The following is a 26,889-nucleotide window of genomic DNA, read 5'->3' as shown; positions in this document are numbered from 1 at the left end:
TGGGTTCTTTGCAAAGATTTGCTATGATTAAATTGATGAAGGAAAGAAGTGATGGGATAGCTTGGGACCGACAAGAAAAAGGAACAAAACAGAAGAGATTATGATAATTTAGGTAGCAGTTTACTCAAATCAAGCTTACAATGATGATTTTAGCCATAAAGAAACTTACTTAGCAAGTTGTAAATGTTCCTATTTGGTAGCAAGTCAGATGATCAGAGTCAATGACATGTGCAAGTCAAAAAGACTGAGATTTCATTATTTGGGAAGTCAGGCTGAAATGAGGAAGCTGAGCACAGTGAAGGATTATGCAGAATGGGGTGGAAGAATATATACAAAGTTCATGGGAAATACAACAAAACTTTTTTAGGTCTTCCAGATAATTCTTACATACATAGGAGCAATTTCTTATAATTTAAAAGTATTTCTATGTATTTAAAATTTAAATAAATTAAATATATGAATTTGTTATGTTTTCTAATTCATGTTATTAACTCATTTTTACATAACATCCTCAGTCTAGAATTTAATGGAGAGAGTGATGTGTGCTATAGACGTGTTTAGGTCCTTTTTTCCTCCTTTGTGGAGAAATTGGAAACATAATGGTGAAAAAAAAAAAAACAGTTTCCTGCCCTCATAGAACTTAAAGTTTAGTGTGGAAGGTAAAACAAACAAGTGACCATTAAGTGTGATGGGTGTCCTGATTGGGGAAGGACTGGGTGCTATTGGGAATAGCAGACACATTCAGCTGGAGCCAGAAGGATTGGGACCTGAAAAATTTGTGACATTAACTGGATAGATAATTTGGCAGAGGCAATTACATTGTGGTTGAGTCATATACACAACAATATGCATGAAGGCCTGGAATATGCATAACGTGCCTGGCATTGGCACATTAGAAGATCGATAAGAAGCTATGAGAGTTTGAGTCCTATCTCTTATATTCCCACCCTATAGGTTCAGGTAGTTCTCTTAACTGCTCTAATTTTATTGAGAGGATTAAATAAGATATGTATTTGAGGTGCTTAGTAACATTACTAACACATAGTAAACACTAAGACCTTCTGTAGGGAATAATAAAGATGAGCCAGAAATTATGAACAAAGAGTAGCTAGAGGTGAATATAGAAAGTAAATAGAGATCAGATGATGCAAGGACCTTAAAAAGTAAGTAGAGTCAGATGATGCAAGGACTGCATGGACCACATTAAGAAAAAAAGATAATTTGTTAGAGCTTGGGGTAACCATTGAAGGATTCGTTGTAGGAGAGTAAAATGGTCAGATTGCTATTTTAGAATTAGGAGGATTATTCTGGTTTAAGGTGGCAGCTAGATTGATTGTGCTGAAGACGAGAGGAGGACTGAGTAATGTAGAAAACACAGAATACTTCTCTGGTCACCAAGAAGTGTGAGGGAATTTTTTCCCATAACAGCCAATCAATCTGTAGAAGAAACTATCTGAATGCCTTCTGACTCAATTAATTCTGACAAACACAGAATACTTCTCTGGTCACCAAGAAGTATGAGGGAATTTCTTCCCATAACACCAATCAATTATGCAAATAAACTATCTGAATGCCCTCTGACTCAATTAATTCTGACAATATCCACCTGAAGATAGTATCAGGTCCTACAGGTTGAGGGCTCAGTCCCATAAGACTGCCCCCATTTCCAGTGCCAATCTTAAGACCCAAGTTGTTTTATAAATGGGGATTCCCAGAATCCCCTCTTTGGGTTCAAATAATTTTCTAGAGTGACTCAGTTTATGTTAAAAGATACTACAAAGGATGTAGCTAAAGGTATACATATGGTAAGGCATGTGGGGAATGCCAAGGAGCTACATGACCTCCCTGAGCTCACTACCCTCCAGGAACCTCCATCTACATGTTCATCCATCTAGAAGATCTCTAAACCCAGTTCTTTTGGTTTTATGGAAGTTTCATTATATATGTATAATTGATTAAAATATTTTGCCATTGGTTATCAGCTTAACCTTCAGCCCCTCTCTCCTCCTGGAAGGTGGGGTGGGGTGGAGCTGAAAATCCTGACTCTTTTTGGGAAGGGTGGTTACTGGGGATTTTAACCCAGGGACAATTTACCACTAAGCTACATCTCCAGCCCTTCTTTTATTCTTTCTTTCTTCCTTCTTTCCTTTCTTTTTTTTGAGAGAGGGCCTCAATAAGTTACTTAAGGCCTCACTGAGTAGCTGAGGCTGGACTTGAATTTGCCATCCTCCTGTCTCAGCCTTTTGATGAAAGGACCTTATGGACCACATTAAGAAGAAAAGATAATTTGTTAGAGCTTGGGGTCACCATTGAAGGATGGTTCCCCAGGTTACCCATGCGCTTACTGCACCCAGCAAATCCCAGCACTTTAAGCACACTGTGATCTTTCCTGTGATCAGCACCCATCCTGAAGCTACCTAGAGGTGCCAACCCCAGTTATCTCATTAGCACATAAAAGATAAATTCCAAAGATTTTAGAATGTTTTGCCAAGAAACAGATGAAGTTTGAACATCAGCAAACTTTTTTCTTGTCATAATTCCCTAAATAATATAGTATAACAACTATTTACATAGCATTACATTGTGTTAGGTATTATAAGTAATCTAGAAATTATTTAAAGTATATGGGGAATGTGCATAAGTTATATACAGATACTATGCCATTTTATATAAGGGATTTGAGCATCTGCAGATTTTTCTGAGGTGTCCTGAAACCAGTCCCGCTAAGGATACAGAAGGATGACTATAGATACTTAAAAATATCATAAGGACCCTTCAGAAAGTTAATGATAATCATCTGGCTAAATATGACAATGGTTTAGGTTGAGTAATGGCTATTAAGGTGGAGAGAAGAAATTTAGGGGAATAAGCAGTACTTGGTTATATGTGGGAAAATGGGACAAAAAGTAAGTTTCTGGCAATGGCAAGGGGGTGAATCTTGGTTCCATTTACTGGAAAAGCAAAGAAGAGCAGGTATTGGAATGGTGTGGGGGATGTTTTTGGAGGGGAACAGCTCAGGGTAATAAGTGCAAGGTGGTAGGAATAGATGGCTAAAGTAGACTGAAGGAAACTTATGACTTATCTTTTTAAATTTGTTTTTCCACTTCAGAAGATCTGTTTGAAATGTGGTGGTTTCAGCAAGGCCTCAGTTTTCTTCCCTCAGCCCTTGTAATTTGGACATCTGCTGCTTTCATATTTTCATACATTACTGCGGTAACACTCCACCATGTCGACCCTGCTTTGCCTTATATCAGGTCAGTCTTTTTTTTTGTATTCATTTGTTTACTGTATTCAAGGTAACATTTTAAGCATTCTTCATGTCTTAGATAATTGAATCTTTACAACATGCATATAAGGTAGGTAGGAAAGGTTATCCTCATTTGAGAGAAGAAGGTATGTTAAGTCACCTTTTGTTACTGTAGTAAGTACTGAGAAAATCAACTTATAAAGAGAATAGGTTTTTGCTGCATATTTTTTAGAGATTTCAGTCCATGATCGATTGGCCCTGTTACTTTGGGCCTATGACAAGGCACCGTATCATGGTGGCAGTGAGTGGGAAAGCAATACCGCTCACCTCATGACCCAGAAGTAAAAGAGAAAGGAAAGAACCAGGGTTCCTTAATCCATTTCAAGGGCATATCCCCAATAACCTGAAGACCTACTACTTGGCCCCACCTCTTAAGGTTCCATCACTTCTAACAGCACCTTTCTGGGGATCAAGGCTTTGACATGAACTTTGGGGAGACCTTGAAGATCTAGCTATAGCAAAAGAAAAGAGGTCCAGGAAGCTTAGGTGATTTGCTCAAGGGCACTCAACTTGGTTAGTGTTGGAATGAAGATACAACCTGGGTAGTTTGACTCTGGGGGCTGTGTTATTTATTCTTTATGACATGCTTCCTAGATAATTCTGACACATTAAGTCTCAACAATTTTGGGTAATTTTTTTGAAATTTCAAAACTACTAATGATGTGAGTATTGTGGGTGTAGGTATTTAATTACATGTGCTATGTTTATAACAATTTTTTTTTAAATTACTAAAAGAGAAGTCTCTTCTAGACTCTTCTAGTTAATTCTTGCCCCCTGCGGTGACTGATGGTTTGATAGATTTCCTTCCTAAGTTTGATTTGTTTTGTCATCTATATTTATACAAAACTCTTTCTCTCTTTTATTTTTTCTCACTTTTAACATATTTTTTTTGGGGGGGTCTTAGTTTTGTTTCATTTGTTAAAAGGTTAATTATATAGGTTAATGATTTTTTTGATTGTTAGAAATAACACTATAATGACAGTTATATAACATGTAACTTTATATATGTATGCTACTATTTATATTTAGGTAGATTCCTAGAAGTGGGATTGCTGATAGGTAATAGCATACCAACATTTTTAGTTTGACACGGCAAATTCCCCTATAATAGCATTTCATCAATTGTGCATTAATAAAGAGGAAATGAGAGGGCTGGGGTTGTGGCTCAGTGGTAGAGTGCTTGACTAGCATGTGTGAGGCATTGGGTTCAAGTCTCAGCACCACATATAAACAAATAAATAAATAAAGGTCCATCAATAACTAATAGGTATATTTTTAAAAAAGAGGCTATGAGAAAAATAATAATCTTTTTGAATGGTTTCTGAGTTAGTAAGATTCAAACTTTTATGTAAAAGTAAAACATTAAATAGGGAGGGAAGATGATGAGAACATTATTAAAATATCATTTTTAAATATGAACATCTACCAGTGTTTTAATCTAAATGATTCTACTTGGAATATAGTTAGGTCCATAACTATTCAACTTCTTTATGATGCTTTGGAAACATCATTCTTCATAGAGATACTGAATGCATTGCTTTTGTTGTTGGAATTAAGTAGCATTTTTCACTTTATGTTTGTTATAGTTATTTAATTTATTCACCTATTTATTTTCTGAAAAATAACCTTTCCAATACAGAAAAAGCAAAATTTTAAAGGTTGATAAACAGAATATTCATTTTGGCTTTTTAAAATGTCAAGGAAAAATCTGGGCATTATCATGTATGTTTGTTTTTTCTAAAGTGGTGAGGTATCAAACAAATGATAAAAGCAAATTTGGTACACTTAGAGAATACTTACAAAACCAACACTTTTTAAAAATAATTTAAGGTTATAAATTCTAGGAATAATTTGATTGATAACTACCACTGTGCTAGAGATATACCCAGCCTAAGGAGCTAGACCATTCTTTAGTAGTTCCTAGAGAAGGCATATATTTAAGATTCATGAGGGCCTTTCAGTATTTTTATTTTCCCTTCTGAGAACTTGTCTTCTTTCACTTTAAAGGAAGTTTAAATAATTTCAGAGGCCACTGAGTTCTTTTTGAGAGTTTCAGTTCTCTGATGGTACTCCATGTGATCTTCTACTAGTGCCCTAGACACTTCCTTTTCTCTCCTGCTTTTAAAATTTTTTCTGCTAATGAACTTGGTGTTACTCTGGAATCTTTCTCTAACATTTTAAGGTATTTAAACTCTAGCACTGATTTTACTTCTCCTAGGTTCATTTCTTTCATTTACAAAATACTTAAGATAGATGTTCTGCAGAGTTCATTTTAGTCTGTAAGTTCTGTCCAAAAGGTTTAGTTGTTACAGCCCCAAAGGACAGAACTGAATGTAAATTGCCCTTAAAGGCAAATATTGCTGCAAGTTCACTTCTCTTTTTTTCCCACTGGGTTAAAGTGGTAGGTGCCCAAGATACTACAGTTAGTAAATAGTGTGTTTTCTATTTGGGTCTATGTATTGCACAGTACCCTGAAGGACAAGCATGTAAACAGATATGTTGCAATGTGGAATGGCAAGTCATTTTGATAGAAATCTGGACAAAGATGTTGTGTTACTCTCCTAGAGGAGTGAGTAGTTCAAGGCTGTAGAGAGGAGAGGCCTCAAAATTGCTCTTGAATGTTAGCTTCATAAGGACAGGGCCTTTTGTTTCACTTCCCTCCATATTCCTGTCTCAAAAATGATGTCTGGCTAATGGTAAGTACTTGGTAAAAAAAAATTTTATTTTGGAACTCGGAATTGAACTCAGAGGTGCTCTACTACTGAGCCATATCCTTTTATATGTTTTATTTGGAGACAGGGTCTCACTAAGGGCCTCTCTAAGTTGCTAAGGCTAGCGTTGTTGGGATTACAGGAGTGTGCCACCATGCCCAGCTTGATACTTTTTTAATAGAGCAAATATTAATTGGATTATAGGCAAAGTCAACAACAGGTGCAAAAAGGCGAGTTGTGAAAGGGCCTATGGTATTCAGGGAGTATTCTGAATAGACAGATGCATGTGCTTGGTTCATGGTAAGTCAGCAACAAAGTCTTAAAATAATAAGGGTAGCTTTTTCTTCATTAAAAATCAATTTATATTAATTTCTATTATGTGGAAGGTAAATAATCTTAAATGTTGTTAAAAAAAGTAAAGCAGGCAAATATTTGAAGTACAAATTATCATGTTCTCTCTATATAGTGATATAAGTTGAGCTCATGGGTTTTTAAAAGATAAAGGGTTTGAAGTAACTCCTGTTACTACTTATTCCGTAGAAGAAATACACACATATATCTAGTGTTATAGTTTGGATCTAGAATGTCACCCAAAGTCTCATGTGGTGAAAGCTTGGTCATCTATGCAGCAGTGTTCAGTGGTGGGACTTTTGGGAAGAAACTGGATCATGAGGGCTCTGACATGATCAGTGGATTAGTCCCTTGATGGACTCATGGCTGAATGGACTATTTGGAGGTGATGGAAATTGTAGGAAGTAGGGCCTGGTTGAAGGATGTAGGTCCTTCTCTGTGGGCATGCCCTTGGGGACTATATCTTGTCCCTGGCCCCTTTCTCTCTACCCCCTCCTCTTTCTGACCTCTTCAAGGTGAGCAGTTTCCTCACCATGAAGTACTGCTTCTCCACAGGCCCAGAAACAATGGAGTCAAGTAACTGGACTTAAACCTCTGAAATTGTGAGTTGAAATAAATTGTTCCTTCTTTCAGTTGTTTATCTCAGGTATTTTGTTGCAGCAATGAAAGCTGACTAAAACATGAAATGTGATAAATTCACATTTTCTTTTTTTCTTTCAGTGACACTGGTACAGTAGCTCCAGAAAAATGCTTGTTTGGGGCAATGTTAAATATTGCTGCAGTTTTATGTAAGTAATGAGAGAGATTTTATCAATCAAAATTAATACTAATTACTATTTTCTTCTTTAAACACAATCGTGTCAATTATTTTATTGTTATAATTGAGGAAATGTTTTATGAACCAAAACTTTATTGATTTACTGAAATATACTTTCTTTAGCTATGATTGTTTTAAATATTTGAATTCATTTATGTGATATTTATTGTTTGCTTGTGTCAAAAACAAGGAAAATTATTCAATTTATAGAAATTTATTTTATAGCTGAACTCTTCAGAAGTATATCTGTAAAAGCATATCTTTGTTATGTTTTTTGGCAATACTTTGGCAGTGGAAAGTTTGACTTGGCCCTTTCTTGACAAGTAAGTATGGAAGTGGGCTTTTTTCCTATATAATCTGAATGTTATATCTGATTGAGCCAAATTCTAGTAATTTGAAATAAAATGATATGAGAATGAAGCATATAAACTTTTGGATATTTTTTCCTGTGCTTATTTCATTCAAATTATAGAGCAAGTTACATTTGCCTTTGATGCTAATCATGAAGATATCTTGTGTTTTATAGAGCTCTTAGACATCACACATCTCTTAAGTTTTATACTAAATATTTATAGACATGAGACTAATGGAAGGCAAACAACTTGCTCAGACACACAGAGAAACCAGTAGTTCTATGATGCAACCTTAAAAGTTCTTAAAATCTACAGCTTTTTTTTTTGTTGTTGTTGTTGTTCTCTCAGATTAACTTTAAAAGGAAAAATCTGTGCTTCTGGATAGCAGTGACCTTTGTGAACTCTTCATTGGCAACTTTATTCCCTGGTTATTTATTACTTTGTTGTTTTTCGGATTCTCTCTTCCCAGGCATTGCCACCATTTATGTTCGTTATAAGCAAGTTCATGCCCTGAGTCCTGAAGAGAACCTTATCATCAAATTAAACAAGGCTGGCCTTGTACTTGGAATACTGAGTTGTTTAGGACTTTCTCTTGTGGCAAATTTCCAGGTTTGTGTTTTAGCCCAGCATAGGTATTTTTTTGAAGTACCTAATTATACATGTTTAAAAAGGAAGCTTGAAACATTCAGTTACATGCTATTTTTGTCTTTGCCTTAATAAAATGGAATCTACTGCCTTATGTTGTTGACCCTGTTAGAAATAGCTACTTTCACAATAAAAAATTCAAATGCAGTAATTAAAAAAATATACTTTATTCTAACTTTTTAAAGGATCCATTGGACAGTTAATTAGCCTCTTTATTACTACTTAATTGGATATTGTTTCAAGACCAAACAGAATTGATATAAGTGATACAATCAGAGACTTAAACACCAGTTGTTTTGTTGTTCATATGATAAGTCACAATCATTTTCCTACTTTATGTACTTGTTGGATGTTTCAGTTGGTTGCCTTCCCATTCCTAGGTGCCTAGCCCATTAGGAAGTAAGGAAGGATCTATAGCTTTTCTAGCTTTTTTGGGGGAAATTTCTAATATTACTATCATTATTAATAAATAATAGTATTAGTAATATTAGTTACTAGTATTAGTAATATTAATTCCTAATATTACTATTCCTAATAGTAGCAATCAGCCTCACCAAATACACTCATTTGAAACTTGACAGTAGTGTGCTTTCTAAGAAATATATTGATAGTCAGTTTTGTTGTTGTGCAAACATCATAGATTGTACTTACACAACCTAAGATGCCAGTATGTAATCTAGTCTTATAGGACAACCATATATATGTGGTCCTTATTGATGGAAACATTTATGTGGTGCATGACTGTATTTGTAAACTCTCCACATTCCTGTCTGTTGATGCTCTTCAGAGGAGTGGATAGTAATAATGGCTCCACGCTTGGTATGTGTTAGATTTTGATTAATCTCCCTGCAGTCTTTAAAAGTTCTGGATTTTTGCAGCATTTCATATTTCCAATTTTTAGATTAGGGATGCTCAACATGCAGTAAGCTCTATAAGCGTAGTCTATGTGGACATTAAGGTAGCTGCTATAACAAAGCCTGAATTTTCAGTGGCTTATCACAGTAGAGGGTAGAGGGTAGAGGTCTTACACATGAATCCAATACAGGTTTTTTTTTTTTTTTTTCTTTTTTTCCCATTGACTCGTGGCTTTTCTCCCAGAGTAATTTAAAGCCTAGTCTATGTCCATCTTTGGGCCTTGTCATGCCCTAGGGCCTCTGTTTACTGTAGCTATTTGGCTGAAACAGTAAATTAGGAGATGGCAAAAGTCACACCTACTTCTTAAAAATTTTAGCATATGTTAAAAATTTATTCATAAAACTTATTAGGCAGATGTTCTTTAGGGCCATCTTGACTAGCAACTGCTGTGAGATTTTGCAGTAGCAGGAAGAAATTGGGCTCACCTCTAAATGCAAAGAAAAATGGGAATTTATAGTGAAGAAGCAGCATGGTGGTCAGTGGATGGAAAATTACTGAGAAGAAATATCAGGGATAAGGAGGTATTCTGACTAAACTCACCTAATAGGATTCTTGCTGAAAGCAGACCAGGGTGATTAGATATCACCTGGGGGATGGTGGAGTTTGAGGAACCCAATCAGGATCAGCAGATGTTTAAGATGGGGGATCCTAGTTAAATTGACTTAGACAGACTCTTGCTAAAATTGGATTGCAGAGATCAACATGGAATTCCACATGTCAGGCCTAGTTAAGAAGAAAGTTTAGAGTATTGTTTGGTCAGGGCAAGATTCCCTGCTACCTTGTGGTGACTCACATCATTCTACAGATTTCCATTTGCTAGAAGTGGAGGTTGGGGATCAGGGGGTAACTAGAAAATGTAGTTTTGCTGGGCATTAATGTTCTGAACAACTCTGTACTATCTATAGAAGGGGAATAAAATTTTTGGTGGACAGTTAAGTAGCTATCTATGACATAAATAGAGTCCTGCCTTTTTTCATCAGTTTTTATAGATCTGTGTTAAAAATTACTTTGGGAACTGGGCACAGTGGCACAAACCTGTAATCCCAGCAGCTTGGGAGACTGAGGTAGGAGGATGGCAAATACGAGACCAGCTTGGTCAACTTAGTGACACTCTGTCTCAAAATAAAATTTTAAAAAGGGGCTGGGATATAGCTCAGTGGTAGAGTGCTTGCCTAGCATGAATGAAGCCCTGGGTTCATTTCTCAGTACCATACACAAATTTGGGGGGAACTTTTAGGGCATGGCTAGTGATTCATTGATGTAGTTGTCCTTTGATAATTTAACAAGATCTCATATCACCCATAGGGTAAAAATGAATCTTAAATATTTATCCAACCCAGTAAATTCCAATAGTATTCCCTGATAGAACTCACATGAGCTGCTTTTCTACCTTGATCTCATTCATCTACTAAGACAGTTTATATGCTTGCTTTTTTGTTTTGTTTTGGATTCCTCTTGGCCTTTTAATTTTACATAAGATTACTCTTTCTCTCTTAATTGCATCTCTTCATGCAACTTTGGACCTGTTGAATGTCCTCTTCATCTTTCACTGTTGGCTTCCTTGCTGGCCCGGTTCATTAGCAGACCCTGCAGCATTATTATCTAGATATCTAGTAGCTCACCTTCCTCTGTAATATAAACTTTTCCTACTTATGTAAAGTGGTGACTATATTGCCTCCTCCTTCCTCTTTTCTTTTGCAGTTATAAACTCTATTTGACTTACACAGCAAAAATTATATTTGAACTTGGTCTGTATTTTCACTTGAAAGAGAGTTTAACACTATATTTGTTTTAAATAGATTAAGAACCTACTGTTTTTATCTTTTAAATATTTCTTGTGCATCTGTTTCTATTTCCATCTCTGTTTCCCTCTGTTTTGGTCATCTTTTTCATTGCTGTGACCAAAGCCCAACAAGAACAATTTTAGAGGAGGAAAAGTTTATTTGGGGGCTCACAGTTCCAGAGGTCTCAATCCATAGACAGCTGGCTCCATTCCTTGAGGTTTGTGGAGGGGCAGACATCATGGCAGAAGAGTGTGGTGGAGCGAAGCAGCTCACATAATAATCAAGAAGCAGTATATATTATATAATATACCTCAAAAGGCACACCACCCCCTGCCCCCCACAATACCCACCTCCTCCAATTACACCCTACCTGCCTTCAGTTTCCACTCAGTTAATCCTCATGATGGGATTAATTCACTGATTGGGTTAAGGCCCTTATAACCCAATCATTTCAACTCTGAATATTTTTACATTGAATCGCACATGAGATTTTGGGGGACACCTACTATCCAAACCATAACACTTTCTCTACCATCTCCTTTTTAATCAATTTAGATTTCATTATCTCTCATCCAAACCATTGGTTCCTCTATATTTACTCTTATTTGCTTTTAATAAGTTCTTGATATTGGAGCCAATGTGATACTTCTGAAATGTATATCTATCTCACTCTTTTTTAAATGTGTACTCTTGCTTAAATCTTTACAGGTTCAGAAAATACATGAAAAAAGAATCAAGAGAGGAAAAATAATTAATTAATTAATTAACTCTAAAGGTCTTAATATAATCTCGGTTTTGTCTAACCATCTAGCCTCATCATTCTTGTTCTTAGTTTCTCTGGTGTATATAATGCCAGCCTCTTTAGGGTTCCTTAAATAAGACAGGTTTATTTAACTCTTTTTTCATATGCTATTAGGCATGCCACAACCCAGAGCTTAAGAAGATTTAGGCTAAGATCTTTAGCCTAAGATCTCAGCACATACCATAATTTTCTGTCAGTTCCTCCTATAGAATATTTTGAATTTTCTTTTTTTCATGTGTATTCTCTAAGCTTCTGAAAACTGAGGCCTCATAGCTCTTATTACATTCTAATTTTATATCAGTGTTTATTTAAATTTATTGAATTTTTTGATTGATAATGTTTCTTCATTAATTTTAAGTGCAGTGGTTTTGTTCACCACTGCATTTCTAGCACCTAACAGTACTTAGCACAAATACACTCTGATTAATTATTTAGGAACTTATTGAGAGAGGCCAAAGGACGAAGCAGATTGAAAAAAAACAAATGCTGTTACTACTACTATGGCTGTTTTCATTTTAAGAGATGCCTAGCTGTGTGCCATGGTGCATGCCTGTAATCCCAGGGGCTTGGGAGCCTGAGACAGGAAGATTGCAAGTTCAAAGCCAGCCTCAGCAATGGCGAGGTACTAAGCAACTCAGTCTCTAAATAAATAGGGCTGGGGATGTGACTTAGTGGTCAAGGATCCTTGAGTTCAATTCCTGGTACCTCCACCCATATACCAAAAAAAAAAAAAAAAAAAAAAAAAAAAAAAGCCTAGTAACTACTATAATAGAGTATTTGAAGAATATTTAAAGATTAAATATTTTGAAAACAAATTTGTACAAATGGTTAAGTGTCCTCAGTGCCCACAGAGGCATTTTTCCCTCTAGTAAGTTTATACTCCAGGAAACTTAGAAGGGACTAATAAGCAGAAAAATGTATTAGTTTCCTTGGGCTGCCATAACAAAATGCTGCAAACTGGGTAGTTCAAGAGAAATTCATTTTCAAAGTTGACAGGGCCAGAAGACTAAAACATTAAAGTGTTGGTAGGGTTGGTTCTCTCTTGGGTACTCTAGGGAACATCTTCTCCCAATTTCTGATAATTTCAGATAATTTCTGGTCCTTTTTTGGTTTTTGACAGCATAACTCTAATTTATACCTTGGTCAGCATGGGGCATTCTCTCTTCCCAGAGAGAAGGGTTAAGAATAAGTAAGTGGAAAATTAGTTTCTAAGTTTTATTAACTGCTTTTAAGTAAAGATTTTAGATCACTTATAAAATATATAAGTTTTATGTCTTAAGATTTGCATACTTATCTCTATAATTTCTTGTTTGTGTTTATTTCATTAAAGGATAAATTTTTGAGTTGTTAAGGGATATATTTTCAAAGGGATAAAATCATACCTTTTGTACAGGTATCAAATATTTTATTGAACTTATTAATTATTGAAGCAAACAATAGATATTATAAACTAGTTAAAAAGAACAGTCCAAGTAACATACATGTGTAGTTAGAGAATATGTGAATGAATTTACAAATGGATGCAAAATTAGCGAAATTGGTCATAATTCACCCGGTGGTAATCAATTGTATTCAGTAGAACATAATTTGCATTTGTATGGTTAGGGATCATTTGATTATTATAATTTTCTCTTGAGTTAATGTCTGCTCTTGTTTATCAACTTCTGTCATTATAGAAGATCTTACCTTATATTTACTTAGTCTCTAAAATGATATTATTAAGCAGAAAAATTACCATTAAAACCAGTTTTATGTACATCCATTTCAGTTTTTTAAAAAGTTAAATACTCTCCATTCTTTACTTTTTAATTCATGGGATTTTGTTAAGGAGCTATGTTCTGACATTGATCAGGCTATGTCTATACTTCGGCAATGTGTAACACCCTAAACCACATAAAAATAGCCCTTTCTCTCTCAAAAGGAAGCCAATGCCCCTAGCAAATAAATTACAATCTCTTATTTCTTTATACTAAGAATCTTCTCTTACCTTCATCTAAGAAAATTGAACTCTGTGTTTGTGTATTAGTACAGTTGATTATAAAAGAGGAGAATCAAGCTCTAATCCCTTTTCTTTTGTCGTCTTAGTCATTACATATCTTCTGTGTCAAGTACTGTATTGGATCTTTTCAAACAAAGGAAATATAGATGACACCAGTTTAGAAAAACAGGGATTCAACTGAAAACCTTTTGATTGCAGAATTTTAGAGAGCTCTGTTGTCTTTTTAAAGCAGAGTGTACATATAATGTTAAAAAGTAAAATATAAGGGGCTGGGGCTGTAGCTTAGTGGTAGAGCACTTGCCTTGCAAGTATGAGGCACTGGGTTTGATCCTTAGCCCCATATAAAAAATAAACAAATAAAGATATTGTGTCCATCTATAACTTAAAAATTTTTTAAAGTAAAATATAAGCAGATAACTATAGGAAGGAGAAAAAATTATAATTTATAGTATTCCCTGGTGTATAAGGCCAAAGGAGAGTATTTTAATTTGAGCCCTTAAAATACATTTAAATTTAAGCTGAATTTAAATCAAACCACCTCATCCCCAGCATTCCCAGCCATATTAATCCTTCTTGAACTACTCTTTCTATTACCCTTATCACCATGTAATGTACTGTGGAGTTTCCTTATTTCTAAAATTTATTATTTATTGTTTGTGTAGCCTCACTAGAATATAAACTCTGTAAGCGCTGGATTTGTGTCTGTTGTGTTCACTTATGTATCTGAGGACTTAAGTAGTACATGGCTTCTAATTAAGTACCCATATTATTAAATGTAAACATATTATTAAATGAGTAAAAGAACAAATCAGTAATTACTATCATATTTTCAGTGGTAGTATATGAAGTAATTTGGTTTTACTGTAATCTTCAGGTTCATGTTAAATATTAAAAGAAAAATGTTATTTGTTTTTTAAAGATTGACTAGCTTCACTTAGCATAATCTGCTCTAATGCCATCCATTTCCCTCCAAATTCTATGATTTTGTCATTTTTTAATGCAGAGTAATACTCCATAGTGTATAAATGCCACATTTTTTTTATCCATTCATCTATTGAAGGGCATCTAGGCTGGTTCCACAGTCTTGCTATCGTGAATTGAGCTGCTATGAACATCGATGTAGCAGTGTCCCTGTAGCATGCAAGGACAGGGTAGGGACGAAGAGCTTGAGAAGAATATTTACATTAAACAGGGATGAGAGGTGGGAGGGAAAGGGAGTGAGAAGGGAAATTGCATGGAAATGGAAGGCGATCCTCAGGGTTATACAAAATGTCATATAAGAGGAAAGGAGGGGTAAGACAAGATAATACAAATGGAAGAAATGATTTACAGTAGAAGGGGTAGAGAGAGAAAAGGGGAGGGGAGGGGAGGGGAGGGGAGGGGAGGGGGGATAGTAGAGAATAGGACAGACAGCAGAATACATCAGACACTAGAAAGGCAATATGTCAATCAATGGAAGGGTAACTGATGTGATACAGCAATTTGTATACGGGGTAAAAGCGGGAGTTCATAATCCACTTGAATCAAACCATGTAATATGATGTATTAAGAACTATGTAATGTTATGAACGACCAATAAAAAAAAATAAAAAATAAAAAAAAAGAAAAATGTTTTAGGAAATAATATGTTGTTGAATCTGCAGAGCTTCTCCACTCAGTGAATGTCCTATTGAAATATCTGGCTTGTGCTTTTGAATATTGGATTGCCAATGTGTTCTGAGTTTCCCTTATTGACTTATTTTTTTTATCTACCTCAGAAAACAACACTTTTTTTTGCACATGTAAGTGGAGCTGTACTCACCTTTGGTATGGGCTCATTATATATGTTTGTTCAGACCATCCTTTCCTACCAAATGCAGCCCAAAATTCATGGCAAACAAGTCTTCTGGATCAGACTACTGTTGGTTATCTGGTGTGGAGTAAGTGCATTTAGCAGTATCCTTCACTGTAAAGTGTGGCTATATTTGGAAGAGGATTGAATAACAAAAATTAAGTGAACACTATTGGTGCACAATGTAAGCAACTTTTTTGTGTGTATGTGTGGGAGGGAGTCTTAGGTTATTAACCCTAAACAAACTAAAGGACTGTAAATATAAAACTCAGTAACTGAGCCAAAAAATTAAGGTAATGTTTAGCCTGATCATTCTCACTTTAAAGAATTGAAGGATGCCCTCCCTGTGACATCTAGTAGAAGTTTATGATAGAATTATAGTTTCTGAGCAAAGAGAGAAGGGATCTACTATGAGGACTGATTTGTGGTGATCATCTGGGCACATTTTGAGTTTTACTACTGCCACGTGACATTCAATCTTTAAGAAACTTGGTTTGGACTTTGGCAACAAATATATGAGTTATCCTGTTGGACCTTCAAAGTGATTTTTGTTTTGGATCTAATTTAAATTTACAGGTCTTCTCTGAGATTCTTCCTTGACTTATTTTTTAATAGTGCTGACTTGCTCATCAATTTTATACAGTGGGGATTTTGGCACTGATTTAGTACAGAAACTCCACTGGAACCCTGAGGACAAAGTAAGAACTTGAATCTTATAAAACTTAGTTTTATATTAAAGATGACTCTTCGGGTTGATTTTGATGTATTTTTCATTTTATCACTAACCAATGAGACTTCTTTAGTAATCAATTATGAATTGGGATTTTTTTCTAGATATGATATAGTTTATGCAGATCCTTGTGATATATGGATATTTTTAAGACATGTAGAGAATTATAATGGCAAATGTGTTTTCTCAGAAATTGCCCTAAGTGTGGATACAGTATACCCAACTGGGATTTTTCTGTTTTTAAAATACTTGTTTTCTGAACTGAAAAGTGTCTTCTCCCACATTTCATTATTTTGTTATGTTTTCTGGAAATTTATTACAGACATTTGTAGATATTTATGTGGAGAAAGTATCTTTGATCCTGAGAATAAAAGAGAGGAGGGATATATAACTAAGAAATAAAAGGAGTTTACCTGTTTTCACAAACTACTGAGCAGCATTTTATTTTAATCTGTTTTATAAGTTTCAGCCCTAAATAGGGCATATTTGTGGGAATGAATGAAATGACTTATTAGAGTCTCCTAATTGCAATCTGTATATTATCTCATACTCTAAAAATAGCCCTTACTAAGTTTATGTTGAACATTTAAAAACTTTTCTTAGTAGCATTTTATGAATCTTATGACTTTGGGAAGTAGTAACTTTTTGGTTGTAGAATAGGAATTCCCCTGTTTTGTTTTACTAAGTGGAAATTATATTTGTTCTAGGTGAGACTAAGATAGCTCATGTGATTTAAGAGGAATTTCTGTCATCTACTTTAATTCTTAATATTATGTTAAATAAATCAGTGTTGATTTTCAGAAGACAAACTAGTTTATAAGAATTTGTTTTGTTTTGAGAAATATTGTAGATTAAATGAAATTTCACAAAACTATAAGTTTTTCTCCTGTCATTCAGGGATATGTGCTTCATATGGTTACTACTGCAGCAGAATGGTCTATGTCATTTTCCTTCTTTGGTTTTTTTCTGACTTACATTCGTGATTTTCAGGTAAGAAAACACAGTCTTGGATTTATAGTCAAACTTCCTTCGGTGGAGTAAGAGAACATTTCATTGGAAACTGTTCAAAATCTGGCACCATAAATAATAAACAGAAGATACCTTCCCTGGTGTAATTGTTTGAGTTTGGGGAAGTGATGTATTGCTAATGAGGTTCAGCCTCAAAACTGGAAATGAAAACATACTTGAAGAAATTCTTTTGTAGAATTTTCATACACTCTATACATTTACATAGACCATCCTCAACCTTTAGTTTCACTGATTCTTCGAGAAAAACAGGAAACTTTCTGATGAGAAAAGCTTTGTTTTTCTCGATCACTTGATAACTTTTTTAGGAAAATAGCACTCTCATTCTTGTTACTCATTAGATGGATTTATATCTCTAATCACAGAAATTCTATAGAACTTACTAGAGAGGAAGTTACTCTTTCTTTAAGGAGCAAACTTCTCTATATAATTTTCTTTTTTGTTCTGTTCCAGAAAATTTCTTTACGGGTGGAAACCAATTTACATGGATTAACCCTCTATGATACTGCTCCTTGCCCTGTTATTGATGAACGAACACGACTACTTTCCAGAGATTTTTAATGAAAGTGTAAAATATTTCTGTACTGATTATGATTCTCAGGGATGGAGAAAAGGTTCAGAAAAGTAACTTACTACCCTCTGAAATTTTCAACCAATTAATCAAGACTGACAGTGACATTGATGAATCCTGATAATCAGGAGACATGAAATAAGCCATTTGATAAATCATTTAAAGGATATAATCAAGAGGACTATTTAAAAACATTTATACCTATACTTTTTTATCCCAGGAAATAAAATCAAAGGACTATAGCATTGTAGTTTTTTCTACTTTATTTACAAGAAACATCCTGAAGTGCACCAATCTATACAACCCAGCCTTTCACATTTGTAAGTCACTATAAAAATGTTTTGATAGCACTTTTATGAGAGACATTTTCCATGTTTCCAAAATAGTAAGTATTCGTTAATAAATCATTTAGAATTGGGCTTTAAAGTTTGGAGTTTTGTCACATTAATACATTTATTATAGTGTTTAAAATGTTGAAAAAATATTTTTTTTGGAATCCACCTATAAATGGAAGCAGACGTGATGTTTTTTTAATGGCTTAAACTTTGCACAAGAGATTGTGTAGGAATTGATTTGATTTTGTCCACAAGGCCAGATTATCACACATGCTTGCAATAGTTTTATGAAGCCTAGTCTCTGATATGAGATTTTTAATAACCAGTGATTGAGTGAGGTAACTAGTAAATTTACTTCTGTCATGTTTTACATAAAACAAGAGTTTGTATTTATAAACAAGGCTAGGCAGTTTGTAATAGCAGATATCATTACTATCAAAAGTCACCCCAGATTATAATTACTAGTAAAAGTAGTCATGACAGGTAAATATTGAGCCTGGTTAATGGAATGTGACCATTTTAGAATTTATACTAAGAACGAACTAAGAAATCAAAAGGCAAAAACTTAGGTACAAAATAATAGTGATTTTCATCTATTAAAACAATTTTCTCTTTTGTCATGCAAGTGATTATATAGTTTCTATTTGAATTTCTTATTTGGGCAGGTAAAGAATGCTTTACAGATCCCTGGTGAGATTAAAGGGGAAAAAATGTTCTGGTGTTCCTAGTGGCAAACTGGTTTGCAAAAGAATCTTTTGAAGAAGATTAACAAGATTTATTATATTTTTAGAAGAGATGCTTCCAATGCCAGAAGAAGAAATGGTGAAATGGTTTAAAATGTTAAGAAAGAGCAGTCTAAGGGAAAGTGCTTATGTGATGGAACTAGAGACCATGATTATAAATAAGTCGCTAAAGAAATCAGTAAATAATATTTCTAAAAACATTTGTGGACTAATAATGAGGAAAATGGGAGAAAATAATATTTATCTATTATCAAGAAATGTGAACATGGGAAGAATTCAACAAATGTTGATTGATTAAGTGTTGTCATTACTAGAAAAATTGGATACAAATCACAAAAAGATATCATGTCTTTGAAAATCATGGTGCCACCATACCTGGGAAGTATCATCCAGTCTAGATTGCTACAATTCAAGCAAACTCTTAATTCTAATTATGAAGAATCCACATTATGATGAGAAGAAATTGATGGAATCAGAGCTCAAAAAACTGTAAATTATGTGTGGCAAAGGTGGCTCAGGAACTAACATGGACTTGTTTGTCCATTCTAGAATGTCAGGATTAGAGATACAAACATTAACAAAATGGTTTTAAGACAAATAGTACTTGGATAGAATTTAAATTCATTTAGTTAACTTTTACCCTTAGAAATAACATGGGCTGAAAATATTAATAGATTTTAAAAAAGTCAAGATATTTGAAATGTATATTCACCCCTAAGTTTAAGGCTGAAGTCAAGGAAGACAACCATGCTCTCCTTCAATTATACTTTTCCTCTACTGTCAAGTGCAATAGCTTGGACGAACAGGTAAGACATTTCTGTTTAATTCAATCAACATTATTTTTTGTTGAATGTTTGAGCTTTCAGAGTAAGATGTTGTAAGGTAACAATTTGCAGGTATTGCAAACTAATAGTGAAAAATATATTTCCTTTTTGTCTTGGGTACACAAGAAGACAATGTTTTCTAGCATCCCTTGCAATTAATTATAGGCATGAGAGTGTATTTTAGAAAGTGGAGTGGATATGTTTACTATTTTTATATTCAGGTTTTGAGAAACAGGAGATGTTCCCACCCAGTTTTTCTCTTTGTATGTTGAATATTGATGTCGACAAGATTGTAAGATATGGGAGAATCACAAGGTAGAAGGAGCCCAAAATAGTTCACTTTTGGTCAGATTTCAGAAAATCAACTTGATATATAATTTAGAAACTTCATTTCCATCCAAATTACTAAGATTATATTGCATATTGCTGAAATGTGTTATATTTTGTGGGTGCTATTGCTGGAATGATGTCATGTGTTGTGGGTGCTCAATAAATGTGTGAAAGAGAAAGTTGACATTTCCTGTATCTTCTGCAGTGTCCAGTACAGATTCCCTGCAAACTAAAATCTCAATAAATATTGGCTTATTAGTACTCTGTAAATCTCATTATGTACATCTTATCTGTTTTCAAACAGTCAAAGCGCTGGTTTTAGCAAAGGTATTCTCATTTATAAGGAAGGAAAAAAAATACAGAATAGACCTTAAAAAAGGAAAAATCTTTGTGAGGTGTTGTAGGTCTTAAAAGTAGGTGATATGTCTGAAAGCCAAGAATAGGAATAGATATCAAAGAGAATATCCTGGATACCTAAAATATGCAATTGTGATATAATGCAATGAGAAATGTATAATTTAGAACCCTGACAGTGCAGTTGAAAAGTGCAAAAACTCTACTAGAATTTCACCAGAGCTCAAATTTCAGTTCCTACTGAGAAATTCTGTCCATTACTCAGAATATATTTGAAGGGAATGATAAAGTGAATCAAACTATCACTGCAGTAAAGCCCAGCTCTTCCTCAATGGCAAATCAGATTAATTCAGCCTTCCACTCTAGGAGTCTGACTAAGGAAAGGCATAGCCTTTTCTGTAGATAACCATTATTTCTTTTCATACCTACTGTCCTTTTATAGAAAATATCCTGCGCATGGTAAGAAATTATAAGACTTGCGGAGGAGTAAAAATTTGATCCAGAAAGATAACAGTCAATACAAGCAATCTTGAAAATTACCAGGTGGTTTGAATTATCAGGGGTAACAATAATAAAAGGTATGAATAATTGAGGATTTTAGCAGAGATATGGAAATAAAAAAGTAGAAGCAATGCTAGAATATGATCTATGACAACATGGATCAATAAACTTAAAGACAGGACAACTGAAAGCATACAAAGTAAAAATCAAGAAGGAAAGGAGTGAAAATAAGAAGAATATCAGATTTGAAAGAAAAAATCAAGTGGCCTACCACTTGGTATAAAAGAAAAGTTTGAAGACATCTTAACCAAGGACTCCTTTGAAATTGATGGAAATTAACAGAGAAAAATCAACAAAATTGAGAATGAATTTTTGCCAGGTATGTAGTGCACACCTGCCATCCCAGCAACTTGGGAAGCTAAGATAGGATTGCAAGTTCAAGGCCAACCTCAGCAACCTAGTGAGGCCCTAAACAACTTAGTGAGACCCTATATCAAAATAAATAAAAAGGGCTGCAGATGTGGCCGAGTAGTTATGTACCTCTAGGTTCAATCCCCAGTACAAAAAAAAAAAAGTGAATTTTAAAAAAATTGATAAATACCTTACAAAACTGATATACTGGCCTGAATAGTATCTCTCTCCAAATCCATGTTCACCTAAAAACTTCACAGTGTGACCTTATTCAGAAATAGGGTTTTTATAGATATAAATAGTTCATACTATATAAAGCTGGACCCTAAATCCAATGATTGGGGTCTTTATAAGTCCACATGAAGACATGGGCATAGAAGGACAGCCATGCAACAATGGAGGGAGATACTGGAGTGATGGAATTACAAGCCTGGGAATGTCAAAGATTGCCTGCAACCAGACCTTTCAGAGGGGAACTTGATTTTGGATTGCTCACCTCCAGAATTATGAGAGAATACATTTCTGTTTTAAGTCACTCAGTTTATGATCATCTGTAGTGGCAGGAAACTAAGAAAAATGATCAAGTTAAAAAGAGAAAACATCAATTGCTTACATCAAGAATGAAAATGAGGACATCATTATAGAGCCTGTTGATATTAAAGACAATAGAAGAGCATGTTATAAACAACTTTATGCCAATAGATTTAGTAAATTAAATTGACATTTAAATATCCTTAAAAACACAACTTATCAAAAATGATGTAAGAAACAGAAAGATCTAAAAATAAATATTGAATTGGGAATCCCAAACCTTGACAAAAAGAAAACTCCATGTTCTGATGACTTCAGTGGAGAAGTCTATCAAATATTTAGAAGTGTTACTAAGCTCTGCACAAACTCTTTCAAAAAGTAGAAAACAAACTTGTTTTATGAAGCCAGGATAAATCCAGTAACAAATCTTGGATAAAATATTAACAATAAAAGAAAAATCAGTATCTTTTGAGAAAATTTTGGCAAAACATTTAAAGGAAATAGATTTTGACAATGTAATATCTCTCTCTCTCTCTCTCTCTCTCTCACACACACACACACACACACATATACACACACACACACATATACACACACACAGTCACACATTAAGACCAAGTAGAGTTTAACTTAGTAGAGACATTTGAAAAAAATAAAAGATTTTATTTGCTTAAAATCAAAATCACTTGTAAAAATTGTTGGGGAAACAGATATTCCCATAGTACAAAAGGGTTAATGAATAGATTATTTGTATAGTTCAGATGGAAAACATGCCTTTATATTGATTTGAGAGGACTAGTTTGCATCACTTTAACCAAGTATATTCATCCTTTTTGTTGCTTTAACAAAATACTTGAGGCTAAGTATTTTGAAAAGAAAATAGATATATTTGGCTCAGTTTTGGAGACAGAAAATTCAAGATCAGGTGGCTCCATCTGTTCATTCTGTGGCAAAGTCTCCTTGACTGCCTCATAAAATGTGGAGAAACCAAAGGAACTGGCTATATTCAGAAAGGGTCAAGTGAATAGGGTGGCTTTGTTTTATAACCTTCAGGGAACTACATTAATGCCTTCCAAGGATTTTGGATCTTTTAAAGCTTTCAACACCACCACACTACCAGCCTGGAGCTAAGCTTTGAGGACGTGTCCCTCTGGGGGACAAAATATATCCAAATTATACCACTAAGGGATCCAGTTGAGTCTCACTAAAATTGGGATAAATGGGCAAAATAAGTGCCCCATGATGGGATGTGCTAGCATCACCTATTAGACCTTCTTATAAATATTTATTAATCTGTGCATAATGAATTTATTGGATCAAATTTTATTTTACCAGAAATACTAAGAGAAAAAAGTTAAATGAAGCAATGAAGTTAAAGACACATTCTTAATGTGGTATTTTAAACAAAGCAACTAGCATAGTATTAAAAATTGTCATGTATTTACACTTCTTGGTAGAATCTCAGATCTTGGAAGGGCAATGATCCCATCTCAACAACTTTTAAAAAGGAACTTTTAAGGGGTTGGGGATATAGCTCAGTTGGTAGAGTGCTTGCCTTGCATGCACAAGGCCCTGGTTCAATCCCCAGCAACACACACACACACACGCACGCACACTAATAATAATAATAATAATAATAGAAATAATAATAAAAGAAATAAAAATTTAAAAAGACACACAACAAAAAGACATTTTAAAAAGAATTTTTAAAGAAAAATGATGATCTGTGAAGACAGTATCAGAACAATTAAAATTGTGGAGAGGGTGATCTTGGCAATAGCCATTTTCTACTCTGTAGGTGTCTTTCACTGATTCTAATCATGGGCAGTGGGGTTTATCTCACACAAAAGGATTGCATTGTGAAATAGAACACAAGTAGGCATTTAACACTTGCCTGAACTAGAGCAACAGATTGGAAAATTGAAGTGCCTCACATAAAATTTATACCAGTTGCTGATATGACAAGCACATCAAAAATAGTGTTTTTTGAGTATTTGGACAGCACACTCTGTAAATAAAATATAATTAAGGTACATAGAACTTGCATCTAACAATTTCAAAATGGACATTCATTTCATGTGCATATGGAAAATTTACCAACAAAGGAAATAATGTTCAGTCAAAAAGCAAGTGTCATGATTTTTCCCTAAGAGCTTTTTAAATTGTGGACCTGAAAGATTAGATTTGGGAGTTAAGCAGTGGGCCTGTTAAATAAAACTGGAAATACATACAATTAACTAATTATGTGTACTAAAGAGAATAATGAAGGATAAGAAAGCATAAGGATAATATAAAATATGCAAAGTGAAGTACGTAGAGAAAAGAAATGGAAATAAAGAGAACAATCTAAGAAACACGGACTGCAGTCACACATGTTTAATTACAGTCCCAGTAAAGAGGATAGTGAAGGAAAAAGAAACAACATTTAATAAGATGAAGGTTAAATATTTTCAAATAATGGCAATATCAAATAAGATAAATTTACAAATTTTTATCTCTAAGAAAACCCACATGTATGGACAACATAGATTGCTGAAAACAGTAATGAGAAAAAAAGCAGATGGATAAAAGGTACATTATAATCAAGGAGAAAAAAAAATTTCAAATAATTTTGCAATAGAGTAAATGAAAGAAAAAGAAAATGGTGTAGGATTTTTTTTTTTGTAAAAAGTTTATGTTGAAATGTACAGGTCTTATATTTCCACTATTTGAAAAACGTATACACTCATGAAACCCAACCCCCTAAAAAAACATTTTTTTCATTCTGGGAAGGTCCCTTGTATCCCTTCCCAGTCTCCATTCTTTCACAAAGGCAACTGACTTTTTAAAATAAGTAATAATCCTTTTTTAATAAGTAAAATATTAGGATACAATTTGACAATAGTCTTTTAACCACAGATTAATTTTGCTTATATTAGAGTTTCAGAGAAATGCTGTCATACAATATGTACTATTGTCCATTCGTCTTTATAATCTCAGAATAATGTTTTAGATATTTATTCAAGTTGTTTCTTGTATTGTTTCATGTTATTGTTGCATGATTTTACATTTTGTGAATATACAGCAATTTGTTTATGGATGCTCCTTCTGGTGTAAATTTCAGTTGTTTGCAGTTTGAGCTGTATGAACAAAGATGCTACAGACATTTTCATATTGTTCTTTTTGTGTTAAAGTGTTGTCAGTTATCTTGAGAAAATATCTTTTTTTAATATTTATTTTTTAGGTGTAGATGGACACAACACAATGCCTTTATTTTTATGTGGTGCTGAGGATCGAACCTGGGTCCCGCCTGAGCGCTCTACCGCTCTACCGCTGAGCCACAATCCCAGCCCCGAGAAAATATCTTAAACAATTGCTGGATTACAAGGTTGATATATGTGTTAATTTATGGTAAACTATGACACCAATTTCCAAAGTGATTGTACCATTTTATCCTTTCACCACCAATGTATGTTACTTAATGTATGTTACAGATCAGTTTTGTGATATTAAAAACCCTACAACTAATGTTTTCTGTAACTAAAGGAAAGTGGTCAAATTTAAGAAATTAAACTTGATACAATAGTATTTAACTACAAAATGCATTCAGATTTTAGTATGTTTTTTTCACTAATGTCCTTGTCTATTCCAGATCCAATCTAAGATTCCAAGTTACATTATTTATCTCCTTAGAGGTAGGGTGAGGATAAGAGTGAAATTTAATAAACACTGTAAAATGAACACAATAGACACCTTTCCCCATATCTGCCATTTTGCTTTCAATGGTTTCAGTCACCCATGGTTGACTCTTGTTTGAAAATATTAATGGAAAATTCCAGGTATAATTGATAGGTTTTATAATTGAGTAGTATATCATTTCACCAGGTTTGAAAATCATTCCTTTGCCAATGTACCCAAGTGGTCTATGCTGCCTGTCCATTAGTCACTCAGTAACTATCTCAGTTATCACATCAGCTGTTGCAGCTTCATACTGCTTATGTTTAAGTAGTTCTCATTTATCTTGATAATGGTTCCATAGCATATTAACAGAGATTCTGGCCCAAAGAAAGGCAGTAAAGTGGTTCCTTTAAGTGAAAAGGTGAAAGCTCTCTAACTTAGGAAAGAGAAAAATCATATGCTGAGTTTGTTAAGATCCATGTTAAGAACAAATCTTGGGGCTGGTGTTGTAGCTCAGTGGTAGAGTGCTTGCCTAGCATGCACGAGGCACTGGGTTCAATCCTCAGCACCACATAAATGTAAAATGAAGATATTGTGTTTACCTAAAACTTAAGAATAAATATTTTTTAACAAAAAAAAACAAATACATCTGTGAAATTGTAAAGATGGAAGAAAATATTCTTACTAGTTAAGTTATAGCCATGGTGTGTGATATGTATTTAGTTAAGGTAGAAAAAGCTTTTAATCAGTGTATGTAATTGAATAGTGTACTATTGTATCAAATTAACCTTGGTACAATAGTATTTAACTACAAAATGCATTCAGATTTTACTATTTTTTTTCTAATGTCCTTGTATACATATTATACACAAGGCTCAATACTATCTGTTTTCAAGCATCCACTGGGGTCCGTGGAACGTATTTCCTAAGGATTAGGGGAGACAATTAAAGTTAAAAGGTAATGATGATCTTTATTTTTTCTTGATTCTTATTTTATTCACACTTTAACTTTTTATATTCAAATAATTATATACTACAGATATTGCCAAAATAGTATAGAATCCCAATGACCTTCACCCTGTTTTCTCCCAGTGAAACTATCTTTTATAAATGTAGTAAGATATTTGAATTAGGAAATTGCCAGTGGTTCACTGTTACCTAGGCTACACATTTCTATTTTTACATATTTTACATGTATTGATTTGTGTATATGTGTGTGTATGTAATTCTTGTCATTTTAGACAAAGTGGACAATTGTAAAGCCACCAGAATTAAGATCTAGAACTATCACATAATCACAAAGGAAATGCCTCATACTAATCCTTTATAATCAATCATACCTCATCTTTGTCCTCCTGAAA

General features: G+C 34.0%; 1 protein-coding gene across 5 annotated transcripts in view; it reads left to right on the top strand.

Annotated features, from left to right (window-relative positions):
- Dram2 (DNA damage regulated autophagy modulator 2) overlaps window positions 1-25,134 on the top strand; it is a 29,412-nt gene extending 4,278 nt beyond the window's left edge. For 2 of the 5 annotated variants that reach the window (XM_026402764.2, XM_077791380.1), the window contains exons 4-10: window positions 3,110-3,254; window positions 7,090-7,157; window positions 8,009-8,148; window positions 15,442-15,619; window positions 16,131-16,213; window positions 17,143-17,235; window positions 17,725-20,285. In XM_026402764.2, the coding sequence (XP_026258549.1) occupies window positions 3,124-3,254; window positions 7,090-7,157; window positions 8,009-8,148; window positions 15,442-15,619; window positions 16,131-16,213; window positions 17,143-17,235; window positions 17,725-17,832 (801 nt within the window). In that variant the 5' untranslated portion in view covers window positions 3,110-3,123 and the 3' untranslated portion in view covers window positions 17,833-20,285. Of the gene's footprint in view, window positions 1-3,109; window positions 3,255-6,924; window positions 6,972-7,089; window positions 7,158-8,008; window positions 8,149-15,441; window positions 15,620-16,130; window positions 16,214-17,142; window positions 17,236-17,724; window positions 20,286-25,094 lie in introns of those variants that run through there. The other 3 variants (XR_013342174.1, XR_013342175.1, XM_077791381.1) reach the window with 3 other exon arrangements.
- The last annotated feature ends 1,755 nt before the right edge of the window (window positions 25,135-26,889 follow it).

The sequence above is a fragment of the Urocitellus parryii genome, chromosome 11, assembly GCF_045843805.1.
Source record: "Urocitellus parryii isolate mUroPar1 chromosome 11, mUroPar1.hap1, whole genome shotgun sequence".
Lineage (NCBI taxonomy): Eukaryota > Metazoa > Chordata > Mammalia > Rodentia > Sciuridae > Urocitellus > Urocitellus parryii.
This window is presented reverse-complemented; position numbering and strand designations above follow the sequence as displayed.